Source organism: Macrotis lagotis, chromosome 4, assembly GCF_037893015.1.
Source record: "Macrotis lagotis isolate mMagLag1 chromosome 4, bilby.v1.9.chrom.fasta, whole genome shotgun sequence".
NCBI classification, from domain to species: domain Eukaryota; kingdom Metazoa; phylum Chordata; class Mammalia; order Peramelemorphia; family Peramelidae; genus Macrotis; species Macrotis lagotis.
In genome coordinates this window covers 256,785,881-256,811,635 of record NC_133661.1, presented here as the reverse complement: position 1 = coordinate 256,811,635, position 25,755 = coordinate 256,785,881, and the positions used below count along the sequence as shown (strand labels likewise).

At 36.6% G+C, this 25,755-nt stretch overlaps 1 protein-coding gene across 1 annotated transcript in view; it reads left to right on the top strand.

Annotated features, from left to right (window-relative positions):
* The window catches only part of LOC141522414 (Fanconi anemia group M protein-like), a 141,099-nt gene that overhangs the window by 86,548 nt on the left and 28,796 nt on the right, over nucleotides 1–25,755 (top strand). The window contains exons 15-19 of the mRNA XM_074235849.1: nucleotides 10,104–10,261; nucleotides 12,350–12,505; nucleotides 16,099–17,821; nucleotides 23,943–24,025; nucleotides 24,109–24,177. Of these exons, the coding sequence (XP_074091950.1) occupies nucleotides 10,104–10,261; nucleotides 12,350–12,505; nucleotides 16,099–17,821; nucleotides 23,943–24,025; nucleotides 24,109–24,177 (2,189 nt within the window). The remainder of the gene's footprint in view (nucleotides 1–10,103; nucleotides 10,262–12,349; nucleotides 12,506–16,098; nucleotides 17,822–23,942; nucleotides 24,026–24,108; nucleotides 24,178–25,755) is intronic.

The following is a 25,755-nucleotide window of genomic DNA, read 5'->3' as shown; positions in this document are numbered from 1 at the left end:
CCAATTCTTTGCCACCACAAACAGGGCTGCTATGAATATTTTTTGTACAAGTGATGTGATGTTTTATCTTTTTTTCATCATCTCAGGGTATAGACTCAGTAGTGATATTGCTGGATTAAAGGGTATGCACATTTTTGTTGCCCTTCGGGCATAATTCCAAATTTCTCTCCAGAAAGGTTGGATGAGTTCACAGCTCCACCAACAATGTATTGGTGTCCCAGATTTCCCACAACTCTTCCAATATTTATCTTTGCTTTTTCTGGTCATATTGGCCAGTCTAAGAGGTGTGAGGTGATACCTTAGAGATGCTTTAATTTGCATTTCTCTAATATGTAATGATTTAGGGCAATTTTTCATATGACTATGGATTGCTTTGGTTTCCTCATCTCTAAATTGCCTTTGCATATCCATTGATCCTTTGTCAATTGGGGAATGACTTGTCTTTTTTAAAAAAAAATTTGACTCAGTTCTCTGTATATTTTCAAGATGAGTCCTTTGTCAGAAATACTAGTTATGAAGATTGTTTCCCAGTTTACTGCATTTCTTTTGATCATGGTTACAGTGGTTTTGTCTGTGCAAAAGCTTTTTGTTAATGTAATCGAAATCATCTAGTTTGTTTTTAGTGATGTTCTCCATCTCTTACTTGGTCTTAAACTGCTTCCCTTTCCAGGGATCTGACAGGTATACTACTCCTTAATCTTCTAGTTTGTTTATAATATGGTTCTTTATGTCCAAATTCTGCATCCATTTTGATCTTATCTTGGTATAGGGTGTGAGGTGTTGGTCTAAGCTAAGTTTCTTCCATAATAACTTCCAATTTTCCCCACAGTTCTTATCAAAGATAGAGTTTTGATTCCAATAGCTGGACTCTTTGGGTTTATCAAACAGCAGATTGCTGTAATCATTTCCTGCTATTACACCTAGTCTATTCCACTGGTCCACTACTCTATTTCTTAGCTAATACCAGACAGTTTTGATGACTGATGCTTTATAATTTTAGATCTGGTAGGGCTAAGCCACCTTCTTTTGTACTTTTTTTCATTGAATCTCTGGAAATTCTTGTCTTTTTATTTCTCCATATGAATTTACTTACAACTTCTTCTAACTCATTAATTTTTTGGAATTTTGATTGACAGGGCCCTAAACAGGTAGTTTAGTTTTGATAGAATTGTCATCTTTATTATATTAGCTTGACCTATCCATGAGCAGTTGATGTTTGCCCAGTTATTTAAATCTGATTTTTTTTTTGCAAGGCAAATGGGGTTACGTGGCTTGCCCAAGGCCACACAGCTAGGTAATTATTAAGTGTTTGAGACTGGATTTGAACTCAGGTTCCTCCTGACCCCAGGGCTGGTACTCTCTATCCACTGTGCTGCCTAGCTGCCCCCTTATTTAAATCTGATTTTGCATGAGAAGTATTTTGTAATAGTTTTCAAAAAGTTTTTAGGTATGCCTTGGCAGATAGACTCCCAAGTATTTATATTGTCTGCAGTTACTTTGAATGAGATTTTTCTTTCTAGCTCTTCCTGTTGTATCTTGCTAGTCATATATAGAAAAGTTGAAGATTTATGAGGGTTTATGTTATATCCTGCGACTTTACTAAAGTTGCTAATTGTTTCCAGTAGTTTTTTTAAGATGATTTTTTTAGGATTCTTTAGGTATACTATCATGTCATCTGCAGAGAGTGAGAGTTTTGGCTCTTTTCTCCCAATTCTTATTCCTTCAATTTCTTTTTCTTCTCTTATTGCTGAAGCTAACATTTCTAATACAATATTGAATAGTAGTGGTGGTAATGGGCACTCTTGATTCACCCCTGATCTTATGGGGAATGCCTCTAGCCTCTCCCCATTGAATATAATGCTTGTTGAAGGTTTCAGATAGATACTGCTAATTCTTCTAAGGAACAGTCCATGTATTCCTACACTCGCCAGTGTTTTTAGTCAGAATGGATGCTGTATTTTGTCAAAAGCTTTTTCAGCATCTATTGATATAATCATGATTTCTGATAGGCTTGTTATTGATCTGTTAATTATACTAAAAGTTTTCCTAATATTGAACCAACCCCTGTATTCCTGGGATAAATCCTACTTGATCATAATGTATTATCCTAGTGATAACTTGTTGTAGTTCTTTTGCTAAGATTTTATTTAAGATTTTTGCATCTTTATTCATCAGGGCGATAGGTCTATATTTTTATTTCTCTGTTTTAACTCTTTCTGGTTTAACCATATGGGTATCATAGAAAGAGTTAGGCAGAATTCTGTCTTCACCTATTTTTCCAAAGAATTTATATAGAATTGGGACCAATTGTTCCTTAAATGTTTGATAGAATTTACCTGTGAATCCATCAGGCAATGGAGATTTTTTCTTTGGGAGTTCAATGAAGACTTGTTGAATTTCTTTTTCAGAGGTAGGATTGTTTAGGTATTTAATTTCTTCATTAAGGCAACTTATAGTTTTGTAAATATTCCTCCATTTCATTTAGATTTTCAAATTTATTGTCATAGAGTTGAGCAAAATAATTGTTATGAATTATTACTTTAATTTTCTCCTCATTGGTGGCGAGTTCACCTTTTTTCATTTATGATGCTAGCAATTTAGTTTTCTTCTTTTTTTTAAATTTATTTTTTATTCTCATTTTGTACAAATGTTTTTCTTTACATTAATAAAATATACTTGTTTACAAGTAAACAAAATACCCCTCCCCTCATGAATATAGATAGACTTGCTTGGGCAAAAAAGTAAAGGGGGGAGAAAAAAAATTAAAATTAAAAAAAATAATAGTAATAATTGTAGGTATGGCCAGGTGGTGCAATGGATGAAGCATCAGCCCTGGAGCCATGAGCACCCCGAGTCCATATCCAGCCTTGTAAACTCAATAATCACCCAGCCATGTGACATGCAAGCCACCCGATCCCCACTGCCCTGCAAAAACCAAAAAGAAGAAGAAAAAAAAAGACCCAAAATAAAATAAAATAATAATAATAGTAGGGGTGGCTGGGTGGCAGACAGAGCATTGGCCCTTGAGCCAGGAGCACCTGGGTCCGAATCCGGCCCCAGACAACCAATGATCACCCTGCTATGTGGCTCCAGGCAGGCCACCAAGCCCCACTTGCCCTGCACCCTCCTCCAAATAATAACAAAAAATGTGCTTCAGTCTTTGTTCCAATACCATCAACTCTGTCGTGAGTAGATCACATTCTTTATGATAAGTCCATCACAAAAGTTACTTCCATATTTTTCCAACGTTGCCATTGCTGATCGCAACTCCCTCCTTTCTTCTTTCTCCACTACCATGTACTATATTTTCTCTCTCCTTTCACTCTGACTGTGCTGTAGGGTTGCTGAGTGGCGCAGCAGACAGATCCCTGGTCCTGGGGCCAAGAAGCCCTGAGCCCCCATACCACCTGGCCCTATGGTCCTGGGCAGGCCATCCAATCCCAGCCCCTTACAAGAAGTAAAAAAAGAAAATGTGTTATATCTGACCACTGTCCCCTCCATGGTCCATCCTCTCCTCCTTTATTCACATCCCCACCCCTTCCCCCTGCTCCCCCCTCCTTCTTACTCCAGTTGTCTATACCCCATTGAGTATATTTGCTGTTTCCTCTCCTAGCCATCTCTGATGAGAGCAAAGGTTCCCTCATTTCCCCTTGCCCCCCCTTCCATATCATTGCAATAGCTCATTGTAATAAAAAAAACTTATGTGAAATAGCTTGGACTATTCCCCCTCTCCTTTTTTTTTCTCCCATTCCATTTCCCTTTTTTCTTATTGACTCCATTTTTATACCGTATTTTATCTTTGAATTCAGCTTTCTCCTGTGCTTCAACTATAAAAGCTCCCTCTACCTGCTCTATTAACTGAGATGGTTCATCTAAATATTATCAGTATCATTTTTCTATACATGCAGTTCTTCCTCATTAAGTCCCTCATATTTCCCCCCTCTCCTCCAATCTCCATGCTTCACCTGAGTCCTGTATTTGAAGATCAAACCTTCTGTTCAGCTCTGGCCATTCCAAAAGGAACCTTTGAAATTCCCCTGGTTCATTGAAAGTCCATCTTTTTCCCTGGAAGAGGACATTCAGCCTTCCTGGGTAGTTCATTCTTGGCTGCATTCTAAGCTCTTTTGCCTTCCGGTATATTGTATTCCAAGCCCTACGAGCTTCCATTGTAGCTGCTGCTAAGTCCTGTGTGATCCTGACTGCAGCTCCACGATATTTGAACTGTGTCCTTCTGGCTGCTTGTAATATTTTCTCCTTGACTTGGGAGTTCCTGGGGGTTGGTTTTTTGGGATCTCTTTCTCAGGGGAATTGGTGGATTCTCTCCATTTCTATTTTGCCCTCTGCTTCTAGAATATCAGGGCAATTTTCCTGTAGTAATTCTTTGAAAATGATGTCAAGGCTCTTTTCCTGATCATGACTTTCAGGGGTATTCCAATAATTTTCAAATTATCTTTCCTAAGTCTGTTTTCCATATCAGTGGTTTTTTCAATGAGATATTTCACATTTTCTTCTAATTTTTCATTTTTTTTGTTTTGAAGTATTGATTCCTGATTTCTGGTAAATTCATCAATCTCCCTGAATTCTATTCTTTGTCTGAAGGATTTATTCTCCTCAGAGAGTTTTCTTATCTCTTTTTCCATCTGGCCAATTTTGCTTTTTAAAGCATTCTTCTCAATAACTTTTTTGAACTGTTTTTTCCATTTGACCTAAGCTGTTTTTTAGCATGCTATTTTCTTCAGCATTTTTTTGGATTTTCTTGACTAAGCTGCTGACTTCATTTTCATGTTTTTCCTGCATCTCCTTTCTTTTCCCAGTTTTTCTTCCAACTCCCTCATTTGATTTTCAAAGTCTTTTTTGATCTCTGTCATAGCCTGAGCCCAATTTCTGTTTTTCTTGGAGTCTTTAGATGCAGGAGCTTGTGCTTCCTCATCTTCAGACGGAGTATTTTGATCCTTCTTGGGCTCATTTGCAAAATATTTCTCAATGGTCTTCCTCTTGTTTCTTTGTTCATTTTCCCAGCCTAAGCCTGTTTTTTGGGGGTGCTTCCTGAGCTTTTGGGACACTCCCACAAGGGTCTCTGTGTGAGGTTCTGTCCTCCCTCCTGGTCTGTGAATGACCATAAGCGGCCCCCTCTGCCACGGGGCTAAGGTGGGGGGGGCCTAGACTGTGATCAGGATCTGAATGTGGTCAGAGCTCCAGAGTCCTGTTTCAGGGGCAGAGGACAGAGTTGGGCAGTTTCTCTCTCTTCACTCCCCTCTCTCAGCTCAGTGGGCTCATGCCCTGGGGGCTCCTGCTTACCGGCTCCACCTGCTTCTGTTTCTGGGTCTAGGCTGCCGAAAGACCAGGCTGCTGGCTGTGTGCCCTGAGGGCTGGGCTCCATGTGCTTGCTCTGGCAGAGGTCCCCCGCTGTTCCCCCACTTGTGCTGGTGCTCCCCGGGGTGCAGCTCAGGAGACTCCCCTGCTGCTGTGACCTGAGGCTCCCAGCACCCTGGGGCTGCCTCTGGAGGCTGAAGTTCTTTGGCTCTGGTGGGCCACCCCTCTGGCGGGCAGCCCCTCCGGCCTGGGGAACAGTCTTTCTGCTCTTTTCCAGGTTACCTTAAGTAGGAGAACTGCCTCACTGGGTCCCTTTGTGGGTTCTGTCTCTCGAAAGTTTAGTTAGGGTCCTTAGTTTATGAGTTTTTATCAGAGAGCTCCTAAGACTCCATCCCTTCATTTCACCTTCTTGGCTCCCAATCCTCCTTTTTTTTTTTAATGAAATTGACAAGGTTTATCAATTTTATTGGTTTCTTCATAAAACCAATTCTTGGTTTTATTTATTAATTCAATAATTTTTCTGCTTTCAATTTTATTAATTTCTCCTTTAATTTTTAGAATTTCTAATTTGGTATTCAATTGGGGGGGGTTTAATTTGTTCTTTCTCTAATTTTTTTTTAGTTACATGTTTAGTTCATTGAGTTCCTCTTTATCTAATTTATTCATGTAAGCATTTAAAGATATGCCCTGACAGTCCCTTTGAGTCAATCCCATAGATTTTTGTATGTTGTTTCATTAGTGTCATTATGTAGGATGAAAATAATTAATTCTTTCTTTAATTTACTATTTGATCTACTCATTCTTTAAAATGAGGTTATTTAGTTTCCAATTAGTTTTGGGTCTGTGTTTCCCTGGCCCAAGGGGCGGGTAGGTGGCGAAGTGGATAGATCACCTGCCCTGGAGTCAGGAGTACCTTGAGTTCAAATCTGGACTCAGACACTTAATTACCTAGCTGTGTGGTCTTGGGCAAGCCACTTAACCCCATTTGCCTTGCAAAAAACCTAAAAAAAAAATTCCCACTATATTTCCCTGGCCCAATATTGCATATGATTTTTATTGCATTATGATCTGAGAAAGATGTATTCATTATTTCTGCCTTTCTGCAGTTGATCATTAAGTTTTTGTGTCCTAGTACATAGTCACAGTACCATGTTCTGCAGAAAAGAAAGTATATTCCTTTCTGTCCCCATTCAATTTCCTCAACAAGTTTATCATGTCTAGATTTTCTTACATTTTATTTACCTCCTTAACTTCTTTCTTGTTTATTTTATGATTATATTTATCTAAATCTGAGAGTGAGAGGTTGAGGTCTCTCACTAGTAGAGTTTTTATTTTCTTTTTAGGGTTTTGCAAGGTAAATGGGGTTAAGTGGCTTGTCTAAGGCCACACAGATTTGAACCCAGGTACTACTGACTCTGGGCCAGTGCTTTAACCCACTAGTAGATTTTGCTGTCTGTGTCTTCCTGTAGTTTTTTCAGCTTCTCCTCCTCCTCCAAGAATTTGGATGCTGGGGCGGCTAGGTGGCGCAGTGGATAAAGCACTGGCCTTGGAGTCAGGAGTACCTGGGTTCAAATCCGGTCTCAGACACTTAATAATTGCCTAGCTGTGTGGCCTTGGGCAAGGCACTTAACCCCATTTGCCTTGCAAAAAAAAAAAACCCTAAAAAAAAAAGAATTTGAATGCTATCCCATTGGGTGCATACATATTCAGTATTGAAATCACTTTATTTTCTATAATACCTTTTAGGAAGATATAGTTTCCTTCCTTATCTCTTCTATTGCTATCTATTTTTGCAGCTGCTTTGTCTGAGATTAGGATTGCTAGCACTGCTTCTTTCACTTCAGCTGAAGCAAAAATATATTTTCTCCAACCTTTTACCTTTACTCTATGTGTATCTCTCTGCTTCAAATGAGTTTTTTGTAAGCAGCATATTGTAGGATTCTGGTTTTTAATCCACTCTGCTATGCACTTATGTCTTAAGGGATAGTTCATCCCATTCACATTCAAAGTTAATAATTACTACCTCTTTATTGCTGTCCATGCTGTCTTACTTCTGATTGTATTTTTCCCTCTTTTTCACGTTATTCTTATTACCCAGTATTTTGTTTCTGAATACTGCCACCTTCAGTGTGTTTGCCCTCCTTTGAGCTGGCTTTTCTTTGTTATCCTGAGACCTTGTTTTGGAGAGGGGCTAATTCACACTGGTTTGGTGTGGGGATCCCTATAGGCTTTACTCACTGAGTGTAATATGTCTAGCTGGCCAGTAGGTGGTGCTAGAGGTTTTGCTCACTGAGGTAATATCTCCACCTGGACAGCAGGGGGTGCTGGTTATTTTCTCTTGGGTGTCCATGACCTTGATTGAGGCCCTCTCCCTTGTCCTGGAGGGAGTGGTTGAAGTTGTTGAATACTTTTATTTTTGATCAGTGGTGGCCTGTGCCCTGGGGTGAGGTAATCCACTCTCCCTTTTCACTGCTGAGCTGGTTGCTTGCCCTTAGCCTGGAGCAGAGGTGGGCTTCAGTTGAAATGAAGGTATGGACTTTGAGTTCTTCCTGACCAGAGGAGCCCAGGGATCAATGTCTGCAGCTCCTCTGCACCATAACTCTCCCTCCAGCCCTGCTGGCAAGCTCCAGATGGTTAGTGCCATAACCAGTGCCTCTCCTCCCTAGTTGGCCAGAGCCCCTGGCTGACCAGGCTCTAGCCCCGCTTACTGATCACACCAGTCTGGTTCTCAGGCCCTCATGATCCCCGGGCTCCTGTCCTGCCACTAATCAGGCTAATTCGAGGCCGATCCAGGCTCCCAGTCTCACTGGTCTTGTGCTCCCTGCAGAGAGTCTACCCTCTGTGCCTGGACATGGAAGACAGATCCTTTCTGGGTTTTATAGATCAGATTTTTGTTAGGAAGTTTGTTTCATATCATATATGAGGGAAGATCTGGAGATGTTCAGCCCTGTGCCTGTCTTCTCTCTGCTATCTTGGCTGGGAGTCCTTAAAACACTTTTTAAAATTTGTTTTAAAATTTGTTTAACATTGTTGAGACATGGAGTCAACTGGCTTTTATTTGTTCCATTTGAATTTCTAGGGAGCTTGTTACTTGGGCAAGGTTTTATAGTTTTTGTGCCAAGCTGTTAATTCGCTTCTTTCATTGCTCTCATTTCTAATTTTTAGCTCAAGTTCTCTAATTCCAATTATAAATACATCTTAGTTCATCTTTTCCGTGAATTCTAATTGAGCTTGTATCCATGCTTGGTTTTTTTTTTGAGTTAACCCTTATAATAATGATGATGGTGATGATGATGATAATGATAATGATAATGCTTAGGGTTTTTTGAGTTAATCATAATCATAATCATAATAATAATAACAACAACTATAATAGCTAACATTTATATTGTGATGTGATGCCATACACTGTGCTAAGCAGTTTATAGTTCTCTCATTTCCTCATAATAACCCTGGGAGGTAGGTCCTATTATTGTTTCCATTTTACGGAAGGGGAAATGAGGTAGACAGTTTAAGAGACTTGCCCAGTGTCACCAAGGTAGTAAGACACTTAGCTTGTATTTGTACTCACGTCTTCCAGATTTCAGACCTGGTGCTCTATCTACTACATACCCAGGTATCCTAAGATTATAGATGGTTTAGAGTCATTAGCTTTCTGCATTTTTGTCTTGAGATTCCCTGCCAGCATTATTATGATGGGCTTCTTTTTTATTTGCTGGTTCTTCCAGCCCACTTCTCAACTTCAGAGTTAATGTTACATCTGGATTCAGTGGTACTTCTGAAGGACAGACCTGGACTTGTCCTGTTGCTGATTTCTTGTGGGTATTGAGTGTTGTGTTATTCCGGATTTCAGTCTGGGGGGCCTTCAAGATTTCAGTGCTCTCAAAGTAATCTGATGCAAGGCTAAGTCTAATTGCTGTTCCCTTGCCCTCCACCCCCAAACTCTTTTGACTCAGAGCTACAGATTCTCCTCTTTGGTCTGGGATTCTTGCCCTGGTTATTCCTCTGCAGGCTGGTTAGATGTTGGACAAGAGACTCTGCTTTGTGCCTACCCCCATCTCTGGCTTCTAAATATACTCCTTTTTTGTGCACCATTCAAGGCCTCCTTACTAGGGAACATAAGCAGGTGTCTTTCTCACTCATCCTTGAATCTGTGACTTGGGACTAAGCAGTTGGCAACAAAGCTACTAGTTCTCACCCACCTCCATTGTAGTAAGTTTGGCTATGGCAATACCTTGGAATGGATCTCCTTTTTCCTTGGCGCTTAGACTCTCTCTGGATGCTGGAATGCTTCATGGGCAGCATAGTGCTAACTTGATCCCAGTTGACTTCTCTGCCTCCCTATACTATGTTGGGCTGGGACAAAGAATTCACTGACTTTTTCTGAATTTCTTCATCAGGATTTGATCTTGTTCTTTTTCTAGAAATATTAGGAAGAATTTGTAAAAAAAGATCTCACTGTATTGTTTTCTATCACTCTAACATCTTGATTCTTTGTTTTTGACAAATTTGTTTTTTATGGCACGTTAATATTCATTTGCATTCTTCTACCATAATTTATTTACCACATCCTTGACAGTTATTGACAGTCTGGTTTGTTTTCAGTTCTTTATAGTTACAATCTGTACTGCTAGGAAGATTTTAGTGTATAAGCGAGCTTTATTGCTTCCTTGGGATTTATATGTTTAGTAGTGGGATATGTGATTTTCTTGATTTCTTTTATAATACAATGTTATACTTTTAGATTTACTTTATAATTTTATGTTTTTACAACTTGTTTCAACTTGTAGGACTGAAGCAACAAGGCTCAAAAGAAGGTTGGACGTTATCAGAAGAAGAATTTAGGTTATGGAACAGACTATATAGATTAAGAGAAAGTGATGAAATTAAAGACATAATACTGCCCAAAACTAAGTTTGAATTTTTACAAAATGAGGAAATTGTATCAGTAAGTAGAACTTTCTTATGTTATCATGTGGAAATGTGGAAAGCACATTTAAGTTGGAAGGGAGGAGGAGCTGTGGGTTGAAGCTATCATCCAATTGAATATACTATTTTGAGTCAAGTCAACCTCAGTTTATTCATGTAAAATAAAGGGTTTATAATCAAGAACTTTTGAGGTTGCTTCTAATTCTAAAATTTGGTGATTTTTCTGGTTCTTTGCTTATATAATAGGAGATCACATGATTAATATTTGATTAAAACAAAAAAAATACCTTAGTCATTAAGAGATCAGAGTTCAAAATTGACCTCAGACATATACTAGCTGTGTCATCTTGGGCAAGTCACTTAACTTGTCTGCCTCATTTTCCTCAACTGTAAAATGGTAATGACTGTATCACCTATTTCCTAGAGCCTTTGTGAGAATCAAATATGATACACTTTGTAAAGTGCTTAGCAAACCTTAAAGCTCTATATAAATTTTAGCTGCTATAATTATTAAACTCACATGTATAATATATAAATTATTAGTTCAAAAGTACTAAAAGTCAACTCAGTTTGCAGTTTATGCAATGACCAAGTGCACCTTCTATTTTCATTGGGGTTCAGAAGGTGAGTGTGGCTGATGAATGTTGCCAATTCTGACAGACTGAGACTGTGTTGTTCAATTTGTGTTTGTTTTTGGTTAAGTTTTGCTTCATTGTTTTCCTTTGTTATGAGGGATGGTAATCAATGATTGGCATATTAGGAATTAACATCAGTAAGACTATAGAACCCCTGCATATTTATATCGTGCCAGGTTCTTTTTTGATGTTCTTTAACAGTGTGTGTGCATGTTGTATTTTGTTATGTTGGCTTAACATTCTTTTCTATAAAACAATTCTCAATTTTTTTAAAATATGAGGAACTCTGATTCTTGCATAATGATTTTTATATTTGTTATAATTTAGTGAGAAAATACATAATGCTGAAAAAATTCAAGGAATTACTCATCCTTTTAGAATGAATTTTTATTGTATTGTGTTTATTCATAAGGCAGTGTGGTATAATAATCAGAAGAACTGTCCTTAGAGTCAGATAAAATCATGCCTCAGCATCTGACATAACTATATTAATTTGGGCAGATCACTTAATATCTATATGCTGGACACTTTTCTCCAACTGAAAGTGGCAGAGAGGTTGCCATTCTGCATTGGAATAGCGTTTGACACCAAGAACTCCCTATTTTATATTGATGAATTTGCTGGTCTGTTAAAAGAGAAAAGTCTACATACATTAAAAAAATAATGTGCACATGTGAGAATACTATTTCTTTGATCAGTTTCCAGTCTGTAGGTTAAAGTGCCCTCAAACAAATATTTCAATTATTGGGTTTTTTTTTTAAGGTTTTTGCAAGGCAAAAGGGGTTAAGTGGCTTGCCCAAGGCCACACAGCTAGGTAATTATTAAGTGTCTGAGTTCGAATTTGAACTCAGGTACTCCTGACTCCAGGGTCGGTGCTTTATCCACTACACCACATAGCCGCCCCTAAATATTTCAATATTGTTAATGAAGTTTTCAGTTTAGTTATTTTAAACACTTATATTATATTATATGGTACTAATATTCCATGGATGGTTCAATTGTTTTGTTACTGGTGTGGGGGGTCAGTTTAGTTTTTTAACACTGTAAATTTTACTCTTGTGAATATCTTTGTGCAGATTAGCTTTTCTTTCTCTTTTGGGCTGTTACGCTTTTTAAAAAAAGGGGGGGAAATTGTAATAATTGGTTCATTTTCATTTCAAAAAACCAACCTGTTGCTGAAACTGTTTATTTTTATGGTGAAATGGAATTGTGATCTCACAACCTTTCCATGTTTGCTTATATTTTTTGAATTTTGCCCATATCCTCTTGCCCCTAGTGTTCTATCCATTGTCTTGTAGGTATTCCTCACTTTCTTCTGACATGGTGAATTAAAGCACTCTGGTGATCAACTTGCGATCTTTTGTATATTTTGATGACATTTGTTATTCATGTTCTTCTTTGGAGTTCCTTATTAGTTCATGTGATAGCTTCATTTAATAAGTAATTTCTGTCTTTTTTCAATTTTAACTTAGAATTGTGAATCAAGACCTGGAAGTTATCAACTGTCTTTGTCTGAATGGAGTATTTGGCAAAATCGTCCTTTTCCTACCCATCAAGTTGACCATTCTGATCGCTGCTACCACTTCATAAGTATTATGGAATTGATAGATCAGATAAGAAATGAAGAGGTAAGGATTTGAATATAATTTTTCCCTCTTTAGGGAATGTTAAAATGGATATAGTAATTTAATCTTCATTCATTTTAAGCTGAGGTAAATAGATGATCTTATGGCTTATAGAATTAGTGTTTTTTTTTTCTTTCTATCCTGTGACTTCTATACTAGATAAAGTGTAGAGAAGGGTAGTATGGGTAAGAGGAGAAAAAGGATAGTTATGAAAATGTGGATAGATATATGTACATATACAGCACATCAGTTATATACAGGAATATGAAGGATGATTCAAAGAATAAGCACAAATTTGTATCATTCTTCATATTCCTTATTCTGCTTTTATCTAGGAAATCTTTTACTTTTCAAATTAATATATACTTTTAGCAAATATAGCATATCATTTTGACTTCCTAATTCTTCTTTTTTAGAATCTTAGCTTCCTTTAGAATAAATTCCTCTTATACATTAAAGAAAATTTTAATTTAATGCAGTCAGAATTATCTGTTTTATAACTCTTAATACTCTCTTATCTCTGATTTGGGTCTAAATTTTTCCATTGTTCATAAATCTGAAGGGTAAACTATTCCTTGATCTCATAATATGCTTATGGTATTACCCTTTATGTCTAAATCACATACTTGTTCTGTAGTGTGAGAACTCTGTACTTAATTTCTGTCAAGTTGTTTTCCAGATTTTTATTTTTGGATTTATCAAACATTAAATTACTATGGTACAAAGTACTGTGTACCTAATCTGTTCCATTGATCCACCACTTTATTTCTTTTTTTTAATTTAATTTTATTTAAGGCAATGGAGTTAAGTGACTTGCCCAAGGTCACACAGCAAGGCAATTATTAAGTGTCTGAAGCCAGATTTGAACTCAGGTTTTCCTAAGTTTAGGGCCAGTGCTTTATCCACTGCACCATCTAGCTGCCCACACCACTTTATTTCTTAACCAGTACCAGAGTATTTTGATGCTTACCATTTTATAATACAATTTAAGATCTGGTATGGCTAGGCCACTTTCCTTCACATTTTGATTCTTTCGATATTCATGACCTTTGGTTCTCCCAGATTATTTTGACATTTTTTTTCTAGTTCTCTAAAATAAATTTTTGGTATAGCACCGAATAAGTAAGTTGATTTGGGTAGAATTGTCATTTAAATTATATTGGTTCAACTTACTCAGAAGCAATTAGTATTTTTCCAGTTGTTTAGAACTGACTTTATTTGTTTGAAAGCTGTCTTATAATAGGGTTCTTATGCTTCCTGGGTTTGTCTTGATAGATGACTCCCAAGTATTTTATATTATCCACAGTGGAATTTCTTCATCACATGCTGCTAGAAATTGTTGAGACTATATATATAGAAATGCTAATTTATGTGGGTATTTTTTAAAAATATCCTATAATTTTTCTGAAGTTGTTAATTTTTCAAGTAGGTTTTAAATTGAATTTTCTAGGATTCTAAGTATATCATATTATTTACAAAGATTGATAGTTTTGTTTATTCATTGCTTATTCTAATTTCTATTTCTTTTTCTTCTCTTATTGCTTATAGATAACATTTCTAATACAGTAGTGAATAGTAGTAGTAGTGATAATGAGCTTTACCCTTGACGTTACTGGGAAGTCTTTTACCTTATCCTTATTGTAGATAGTGCTTGATTATGGTTTTACATTGATGCTACTTAGCATTTTAAGGAAAGCTCTATTTATTGTTTTGTGCTTTTAATGGGAATGGGTATTGCATTTTGACAAAAGTTTTTCTACATCAGTTGAGATAATCATATGATTTCTGTTGGTTTTAGTATTGATATTGTCAATAATGCTTCTTGTTTTCCTTTTTGATATAATTCTCACCTGTTCATAGTGTTTGATCTTTATATGTTGCTGTAATCTCCTTGCTAGTATTTTATTTGTAAATTTTATATTCATTAGGGAAATTAATCTATAGTTTCCTTTTTATATTTTTGCTCTTTGTTTAGATATCAGCACCATATTTGTGTTGTAAAAAAGTTACAAGTGCAATCTTCCCATGTTGGAATATAAAGTTTTGTCTTATTGAATCCATTATGTTTTCCTCTTTCCTGTCTACCTTTTTATGTTTGACTTGAATTTTATATCTGAAGATCACATTTTCTGTTTAGCACTGATCTTTTCATTCAGAATGCTTGCAAGACCTCTATTCCATTAAATTCCCTTTTTTTTTCTCCCTGAAAGATTTTACTCAGTTTTTCTAGGTAGGAGATTCTTTGTTATAATCCTCATTCCTTCACCTTCTGAAATATTGTTCCTGTACCCTGATTCTTATTTTTTATTTTTTTTAGGTTTTTGCAAGGCAAATAGGGTTAAGTGACTTGCTCAAGGCCACATAGCTAGGTAATTATTAAGTGCCTGAGGCTGGATTTGAACTTAGGTCCTCCTGACTCCAGGGCCGGTGCTCTATCCACTGTGCCACCTAGTTGCCCCCACCCTGATTCTTTAATGGAGAAACTGCTAAATCCTATGCAGTCCTGTCACTCCATGATATTTGAATTATTTCTTCCCTGCTTCTTGTAGTATTTTCTTCTTGGCCTTGGAATTTTACCATAATATTCCTGAGAGTTTTTGCTTTGATAACTCTTTCAGGAGTTAATCACTTGATCCTTTTGATTTCTATTTTAACCTCTAATTCTTGGATATCAGAGTAGTTTTCTTTGATGATGAATTTTAAGGAATTGTTTTCTTCAGTGAATTTTGTACTTATTTTTCTATTTTTTGTGCTTCCTTTACCAAGCCTTTGACTCTTTTCATGATTATCTTATGTTACTATCATTTCTTCCTAGTTTTTCTTCTGTTTCTCTTATTTGATTTTTAAAATCCTTTTTTGAGCTTTCCAGGAATTTTTTTTTTTTGACCTGACATGAATTAACATTTTTCTTTGAGGCATATAGCATGTAGCTGTTTTGACACTGTTGTCCTCTTCTAAGTTTGTACCTTAATTCTCCTGTTACCATCATATCTTTCTATGGTCAGCTTCTTTTTTTGTTTCTGATTTTTTTTCTAATTATTTTTCTGATCAATTTTGTTACTATTAATTTTATATTGAAATTGAGCTCTATTCCTGAAGTGCAGGAGGACACTGTCCCAAGATGGGCTTGGTGGGCCTCACTGCTGGTCTGACTGGAAGCTTATTGTTGGTTTGGTCTGGGCATGAGACCTCACTGCTGTTTCTCTTTGAAATTTGGAGTATTGCTGTGGACCCACTGGGGTGAATAAGCCCTGGATTACTTGGGCACTGCCTATGCCATTCCATGCCCCCTCCCAACCTACTGAGCTGGACTTTTCCTGCTAACCCTCCTAGATCTTCCTGCCTGAGAAACTACTTCACTGCTCCAAAATTTTGTTTCAGCATATTAATCTAGAGTTGTTTGGTGGTGGGGGGGGAATTTTGGAATGTTCAGGTAAGTTCCTCCCTCCCTCTGCCATTTTTGGATTTGGCAATTTAGAAATAAAACAATTTTGTGAACATGTTTAAAAACAATAAAATTATTCCACATTCTTTAAAAATTGTTACAATTATTACAATAAAATTGTTTCTTATAATTTTCTATCTTTTCTTAACAGGATGAATGTAGTTATGAATTGAAGCTTAAACCCTACTTACAGATAGGGGATATTAGTTCAGCATCAAATGTTCACAGGAATAAACATGCTTCTTCTGCTTCTACCAACACAACTATTCTACAAAATTCTTCATTCAAAAGGAACAAGAAACAAAGCTGTTTATCTTCGTTAATAAATTTTGATGAAGAATGTGCCCAAGAATTTAAATCAGACAAAAATTTTTATGTAAAAACCAAAGTCTTTAAGAAAATGACAAAAGATCAGCTTAAAGCAAGCAATAATGACATTAGTAGTTCTATAATTGAAGTACATTCTACTGAAAAACCATCAGTTATTAAAGATAAAGACAATGTTGCAAACATAAGCACTTCCTATGATCAAGTGTATGAACTGACAGTAGAGCACTCACCACTAGATAACTCTCAAAGTTCATTTGTTAGAAGCCACGTAGAATCTGGTGATGATGCTTTTACTGATGAAAAAAAAAATATTTCAACTAGCATGTTTTATCTTCCGGTAGAAGATCCTTACTTACTTAAAACAGCTGCTCAGATATGTGACAACAGTCTCTTAGTTACCAAAGAAACACTCACCAATGTGGAAAGATTTTTATCTCAATCTCCTCCTCCTCTTGATGTACTCTATACTTTGAAAGATGAAATCCTAATCACATCTTCTTTTAAAAATTTACAAGATGATATATCCAATTATTCTGATGTGATGATTAATGGACCAAGTTGTGATGAACATGAGAATGAAATACACCTACAAGTTGAAAATGACAAAAAGGCACCTGTTGATCATCTTCAAGTAAATGGATCTCCTGTAAAGTATTTTATTAAAAAAAAACCCAATGAGGTTTGTAATAGTACCATGAAAAAATTAGGTATTCAACAAGATCAGGAAAGACAGTTTTTTGAAGATAATGATTGTGAATTTAATCAGATGAGCCCTCCTTTTTTAAAAAATAACTCCAGCTCTTTATCAGATCGGGCCATTGCAAGTGAAGTGACACAAGTATCTCTATTCCACATTTCTGATGAGTGTTTGTTAGACTGTGATTCAGTAACCAAAATTCCATTAATTCACAGTATCAAGAATGGGACTTCTCTTAAAGATTTGGAAGGAGATGGTAAGGAAACATCTCAGAATGATGATAATATTTTTGACTGTTCTAAGGAGTTATTCTCTGTAAATTTTGATTTGGGATTTTGTAATCCAGATTCTGATGAAGAAAAATCAGAACTGGTAAAAGATGTGAATACAAATGGCCATCTAAAAGTGAATCTCTCTGGCAATTCCACACAGTTAGCTACAAATTATGAACCAAATAAAGAATCTACTCCAAGAACTTTTGATAACAGTAATATTAGAAGAAGCATTTCTACAATATCGATGTTACAGAATCAGTACCCAGATCGCATGCTTTCTCCACTAAGAACAACAAAAGAAAAAGAATTTGAGTCTCCTGGTAATTCTTCAGCTTCTTCAGTTTCTTCTCCAGTAGGAAAAAATGTTATGAGCACTCCACTCAGTAAACCAAATACAATTAATTCATTCTCTATGATGGAACAAGATATAATTGAGTTATCAGCTTCCAAGAAAAAAGTAAATCTAAGAGGCATTAAAAAAATCTTGAATTCCACTTTTGAAATTTCAATAGAAAACACTGAGAGCAATGAACAGATTAACCTGATTGAATCTTGCCATTGTTCTGATGAAGGTAAGATTATAAATTTATACTCTATTGGAATAATGAATCAAAGAAAACTTTATAACTTTTAGAAATTCGTGCACTTAAGTAGGAAATATTGTCTCTAACTCTTCCTTTAGACTGTATTCATCTCCATTTTAGTATCTCCAACTTTTCGTCTTTATTTCTCCAATCCATCTTCCATAACTGTCAAAATAACCTTAGTATATCATTCCCTTACTCACAGAACTTCATTGTCTTTCTGTTGGTTTTTATGGAACTGAAAACAAGATTTTCAGGCTGGTACATGTGTCCCACCAGTCTGGTTTCAGCTTACTTTTGCAGCCACATTTCACATTTTTCTTCTTGTGTCCTTTGTGTTTTCACCAAACTCAACTACTAGCTATTTCTTGAATTTAGTATTCCATTTTCTACCACTATACGTTTTTTTAGTTTAGTTTTTTTTTTTTTTTAGTTTTTTTGCAAGGAAATGGGGTTAAGTGGCTTGGCCCAAGGCCACACAACACAGTTTGGTAATTATTAAGTGTCTGAGGCTGGATTTGAACTCAGGTACTCCTGACTTCAGGACCAGTACTTTATCTACTGTGCCACCTAGCCACCCCACCACTATACATTTTTGTAGGCCATTTCTCCTTCCTGAAATATATTCCCCTTATTGCCACCTTTCAGAATCTTTTTGATACTTCAAAACTTTACTTCTATTGCAAATGTTTTGTATTAGTAATAGTAATACAAGTTAAATATAAGTATTTCTGCATTTAAAAAAATTTTTTTAATTTTTATTTATTTAAAGGCAATGGGGTTAACTGACTTGCCCAAGGTCACACAGCTAGGTAATTGTTAAGTATGTGAACCCATATTTGAACTGAGGTCTTCCTGACTCCAGGGCCACTTAGCTGCTCCATCCTTGCATATTTTATATAACACCAGTAGAATTTCAGTTCTTTGAGATAAGGAACTGTTTACTTTCACATTTCTGTCTCTAGCACCTATAATGCCTGTCATATCATAGAGGTTTTTTTTTTTAAGTTTTTTTTTGCAAGGCAAATGGGGTTAAGTGGCTTGCCCAAGGCCACACAGCTAGGTAATTATTAAGGGTCTGAGACCAGACTTGAACCCAGGTACTCCTGACTCCAGGGCCGGTGCTTTATACACTACGCCACTTAGCTGCCCCATTTTTTTTTTCAATAAATCAACCTTTTTTAAGGGTCTACCATGTGCTAAGTCCTGGACATCTAGACTCCCTCTTAGATTTTAAGTGTATAAAATAAAATAAATAGGATTCCTAAGGAAACCAATTATATTTAATCCATTTTATTTATTTATCTTTTGGGGTTTTTTTAAATATGTTTTTGCTAGGCAATGGGGTTAAGTGGCTTGCCCAAGGCCACACAGGTAATTATTAAGTGTCTTGAGACAGGATTTGAACCCAGGTACTCCTGACTCCAGGGCCGGTGCTTTATCCACTGCGCCACCTAGCCGCCCCTTCATACAGTCTTGATAAGAATTTATTGAAATTGAATTTCAGTATAAATTTTGTGCTTCATCATAGTTGATTTCAATCAATAGATAATTTATTTTGTGCCTAAGATGTGCAAAGAAGGCAGTAATTCTGGTATTGATGGAATTATAAAGAAATATGGCCATTATACTTATTCTCAAGAAGTTGTTCATCTACTTATCTAAAATAGGCATCCATATGAAAAGAGGTACTATTGCTGCAAGGCAATCAAATAGTCAAAACAATGAGTTTAGATCTTTCACGTGGGCCCTTAGAAGGACTTGGGGATCAGCAGTCAGTTTAGAAGAGGGTTAACAAAGTCAGAGAGGGGAAAGATTATGAGAATTAAAAGTGAGTTGAGGAACAGTATACAGACTAGTTTTAGAGTGGAGGATTTATGAATGTTTACTCATACAATTATAGATTAAGTATGAAGGGGATGGACCTTAAAAGTATTGTATTGGGGCGGCTAGGTGGCGCAGTGGATAAAGCACCGGCCCTGGAGTCAGGAGTACCTGGGTTCAAATCCTGTCTCAGACCCTTAATAATTACCTAGCTGTGTGGCCTTGGGCAAGCCACTTAACCCCATTTGCCTTGCAAAAAAAAAAAACTTAAAAAAAAGAGTATTGTATCAATCTATGGTTTAAAATAGGAAAGAAAAAAGAAATTGATCATTGTTGTTTGGTAATAAGTTTTACAGTAGAATTTTTAATCTTATTTGTAGACTGTTTTCTTATATATTCATATGGCTGGGTGTTTGTGTTGTCTACAAAAAAGAAAAAAAGGAAGTTATGTAAATTAAATCATATGAAAGCTTTTTCTGTAACATTATTTGAAAAACTTGTTTTCATTTAGTATCTATGGCATAAGTTGTTAATATGTTATTTCAAGTAGAGGTAATCTTTGTGTCAGTTCTAACACTATTTTTCTGTCATAGTTCATAGGATAACCCTAATATGCTTTTTTTTTCAAAAGTAAAAGATAATTAAATGGCATGGTAGAATTGGTAGCAAGGGAGATTTTTTCCCATATATAGGTAGACTTTTCTAGAATACCCATGCCAAGAGAATCTTATGTAGGGAAACACATAGATCAAAGAATGTGTATTTTAATAAGGGGCTTCAATTTATGCATATATGTGTAGGAAACAATATATAGCCAGGGCAGTTCACTCTTTCTTTGTCCCTCTCTCATGTTTACAAGGAATGGAAAAAATTTGGGAATTAGTCTGATCTCACTCCCTCTTCCTTTCTTCTTTTCAGCTAGCCTAGATTCAGTCACTGATTCTGGCACTTTATTTTTCTCCTTCTGATCTCCTCTTTATGATTTGCCCTCCATAGTTGAAGCTGTTTTCTTTGTGAATATTCTGTCTTCAAGTCTTCTTTTCCTCTTAAAACTTTCTGTTCTTTTTTCTTTCTTTTTCCTCTTGAATTTAATACAGATTTCCACCAAATTTTCTGTCTGTATGCATACATGTGTGAGTGTTTGTGTCTCTGTGTGTGTGTGTGTGTGTGTGTGTGTGTGTGTGTGTATTTTAACCTGTCTTTTCTTGGTTTGGATAAAAGTGAATTTCATGAGAGCACTTCCTATCTCATCTTCTATATTTTTCACCACTTAGGAGAAATTTTACATTTTTTCCTCTTCATTTTTCCTTTAATGTATTACTTTTTTTCTTTCCCTTTCCCTTCTCAAAACCAACAAAAAAGAACAAAACCACATCCAGGCTCAATGTACCTCTTTATTCATTTCTCTTTCCCAGTCTCTCTTGTCTTCAAGATTATGTTTCAAAGATTTTTTTACCTCGCTTTGATCTTTTCTTTGGGAATCCTTGGAATTAATCTTCATTATTTAAGATCCCTTTTTCCTCACTTTCAGGAATATACTGTTTTGGAGAGTAAGTTATGTTTAGTTGTAAGCCATTTTCTTTTCCCTGACTTAGTAGAGGTCTCACAAATGTACTTAAGGGACTTACAGTTAACTTGATTAGACACAGTCCAGACACATGTCCTTGGATCCCATGAAGTAGGTGAAAATGGTCTTACCACTCTACTGCCTAACTGACCTTAACCAATGCCCAGTATGTTTCTCTTGTAGCAGGCCAAGCTTGGGGCTGTCTTCAGGAGAGCAGAATGGTGGCCTAGGGTGACTGACCTCACTTAATTTCAGTCTTGGATTGTGTAGCAACCTTCGTTTTGTTCAAATATTGTCTCAATAAATTATTGAGATTTTTTTTAGCATCATTCTGTATTTTGAGGAGTTTACTACATAGATCTTGTTTTCCATCTTTTGTTCTCAGTTATTTTTCTCATTTCCCCCCCTCATCTCTAATGTGCTTTTATAAGTTTTTTTTTTCCATTTTTTGCTACCCACTGTTAGATTTTCTTATTTCTATGATGACAGAGGTTTTCCTCTTACTTTTAGAATTTGGTAGTTTACGTCTTGGACTTCTCTTAACCCATACTATTTTTTCATTGTATTAGGAATTTTCTTTTGTTTACACATGTCATCAGCTTCCATTTCTAGTTTGGAACTTTGTCCCTAATCAAGATTATACTCCTTCCTGTCCTCTCAAATGAGGCAGCTAAAACCTAATTCCTCTACCTTCTCTATTCCACAACTCTTACCTGGGACCTCCCACCCTCTGCCTCATTTCCTGACTTTTATTTCCATCTCATGATGTCCTGCTACAAGTGCTGGTCCTTGGTCTTTACTCCTTCTCCTTGTTCAGTCACTAATAGGGAAGTAAAATTTATTAGAAACTCTGAAGTCACTGTACTACCCTTTGTATGACCACTGAGTATTGGAGAACCTATGGGTTTCATGCTTCTTGGAACAGCTCTAATGTGGACTGCCCAGTTGATCTTTCAGTTGATCTTAGCACAGGCTAAGAGGAGTTATGTTTCTTTCTTCCTGTTTGGGACTTCCAGGAGAGCTATGAAGCGTAAGCATGCTGTCAGTCTCTGCTCCATCTCTTGTTCAGTGATTTTCTAGGATTTTTCTTTGTTTTCCTCTTAGAGCTCTAGCTGGTCGGGGTAGAAATTCTATTTCCTTCAGGCCTCATTTACTAGAAATCACATTGCTCTAAGTTTCTTTATTTTTGTCTCTGACCAAAGTATTTGTGGCATCTTCTTAGCCAGTTCTCTCCTGAGTGGAGGAGTCTCCTGCTTTTTGTATTATTGATCCCTGTTTCATCTTTTTTATTTTTTTGCAAGGCAAATGGGGTTAAGTGGCTTGCCCAAGGCCACACAGCTAGATAATTATTAAGTGTCTGAATTTGAGGCTGAATTTGAACCCAGGTACTCCTGACTCCAGGGCCCGTGCTTTATCCACTGCACTACCTAGCTGCCCCATCCCTGTTTCTTCTTTCCTTGGGATTTCTTAGGGAACCATGGCTAAGCTACAAACTACTGTTTTCCTTCTTTAGTAAAAACTCAACTAACTCTTTTTTTGGCAAGGCAGTGGGGTTAAGTGGCTTGCCCAAGGCTATACAGCTAGGTAATTGTTAAATGTCTGAGGCTGGATTTGAACTCAGGTACTCCTGACTCCAAGACTGGTGCTCAATCCACTGCACCACCTAGCCGCCCCCTATATTACTATTATTAATTGCTTTAAGAGGTCAGGTGTTTAAAAGGATAGAGTATTGGACTTAATGTCTTATGAGGAGCTCCTGGCTCATTTTCCATCTAACATTTACCAGCTGTACAAACCTCAGGCAGATCTCCTTGCCTTTTTGATATCCTCCACCCCCATTCTTCTTTTTGTTTTTTCGGTTTTTGCAAGGCAGTAGGATTAAGTAACTTGTCCAGGGTTACACAGCTAGGTAATTAGTAAGTGTCTGAGGTGGGATTTGAACTCAGGTACTCCTGACTCCAGGGCCGGTGCTCTATCCACTGGGCCACCTAGCGGCCCTACTCTACCCCCAATCTTGATGTATAAAATAGCAAAGAAATATTGGTGCTACCTCTCTCAAGATTTTTGGAATCTTTTTTTTTTCTTTCACCTCTTTCTCATTCTGTGTCTTCTCCATTTTCTATTTCTTTTTTTTCTATTTCTAAGAATTAAGTGTGCTTAGACCCTGCTACTGAGGAGGCTGAGATGGGTGGGAAATCACTTGAGAGTTTTAAGCTTAGGTAGGACCAAGATCTGTTGGGTGAACACAAAAGTGAGGCACAAATATGGTGAACTCCTGGGGCCCTTCAGATTGATTAATGAAGAGCTGATATACATCTAAGAGTAGAGCAAAACTTCCATGAAAATAATAGGGATATTGGGCCTATAAAAGGGACCAATGTACTTCTCAATGTACTTCTATCCTGGGTGATCAGAAGACTCGACCTCCCCATACCTTTCCTTCCCTCTCTCCCACTCCCAAAATACTATATCTATCTATCTATCTATCTATCTATCTATATATATATAAACAATAGTAGATTTGGATTTAAATTCCAGCTCTGCTTTCTTACTTCTCTGTGATCTTGTTCTAGTATCTTAAAATACTTTTACTGCTACAGTGAGAGAATTCTAGTGCTTAAGGACCTTTTCTAACCGTATATTATGTTCTGCTATATCTTTACTTCATAAAATAACTATATAGTTTCCCTGTGTTTCTATTTTAATTTTTTTTTGCAGGAAATAGCATTGGAAGTGAAGATGATGTAGTTTTCCGAAGAAAGAGTAAAAAGTTGAAAAAGGATCATCTGAAATCCCCTGAAGTGAGTCATGCAACAAAACCAATATTGTAATCAATTGGAAAGTTTTATTTCTTTCTAAAGAATGTTATTTTTACTTTGAATAGGTTGAGAAGAGTAGTGATGTCGAATCTCCACTTTGTGCTGTCAGGAAATGTAGACCTCTACTAAGTACAGTAAGTTGCTATTTAATGGAATTGACCAACTCTAGTTATAGTGACTATCAATCACTTTGACTCTTTCTGGGTTCCCTCATTTGTCACATTTACAATTAGACGTATAACTGAAAAGTTGAGAGTAGAAACAAGGCCTTTTTCTATTACTTTCTCTTATTCTTTCAAAGAATTACCCCCTTGAAAACCCTTTTGCTTAGTTAAATATGTATATAATTCTTGAAGTTTTTGTTTTCTTTAAGGACTTTTGGACCTTGTTAGTAGCTTGTGTTCTTTTATATGACTCTTACAATCCAAAAAAGACTGGTTGTGTTATCAAATTCATGTGACCTTGTATAGTTCGATTTGAAATAGATTTCTATTAAAATATAGAATCAAATGTGTATATTTTGACTGACCAATTAGATTGTAAACACTAAAGTGATTACCTTAGAGCCTGGCACACATGGTAGGTGCTTAATAAATGCTTGTTCCCTTCCTTTACTCTTCATGTTGAACGGTGCACTCAGGTTGTACAAAGTTAGTTCCATCTTACTCGTAGACTAATTCCAAGTCTGATTTTTATCACAGATTGCAAATGTTACGACCCTTGGAAGTTATGCTTTTTTTTTTTAATTTGATGTTTGTATTCTAAGGTGCTCAGTGACTCAGTGGCTAGAGTACTGGACCTTTAGTCAGGAAGATCTTGAGTTCAAATCTAACCTCAGACTCTTACTAGCTGTGTGACCCTTGGCCAGTCATTTAGCTTCTGCCTTAAATCATGGAGAAGATAATAGCAGACCACTACAGTATTTTTACCAAGAAAACTCCATATGGGAACATGTAGCGTCAAGCACAACTGAACTACTGAAAACAAACTCTAGGCTATCCACAAAATAGGCTACTGACATTGGTTTTTATTCCTGTGAATAAAGTAGATGAGATAGTTTTGTTTTCTTTATGAATTATCATGATGCCTGGCACTTGGGTTACCCAAGGAAATGCTTTTTCATTCAGCAAATTTATAAGTTAGAATTTTTTTTTTAGGTTTTTTCAAGGCAAATGGGGTTAAGTGGCTTGCCCAAGGCCACACAGCTAGGTAATTATTAAGTGTCTGAGGCCAGATTTGAACTCAGGTACTTCTGACTCCAGGGCTGGTGCACCTCTGCACCACCTAGCCACCCCCATAAGTTAGAATTTCTTAAACTAAGGTTTTTCTTTTAAAATGAAAATGGCTCATTTCCAGTATCTTTCAAGGGATATCTTTTTAAAGCAAGAGGTCTATTGTACGATTACAATTAGTCAACATGCATTTATAAGTGTATACCATGTGCCATGTCTTCTGCTAACTGTTGGGGATAAAACGAAAGGCAAAAGATAATCCCTGCCCTCTACGGGATCCTGCTGTAATGGAAGAAACAACTATGTACATGCAAACTATATACAGGATAAAAAGGAAGTGAGTCAAAGAGGAAAGGCTTCCTATAGAAGATGGGCTTAAAGGAAGCCAGGAGGCAGAGACAAGTTAGGCAAGTATTTCAGGGAGGGGAGAAGGGAGTCAATGAAAATGCCTGGAGAATAAATTAGAGGGGAATTCATCTC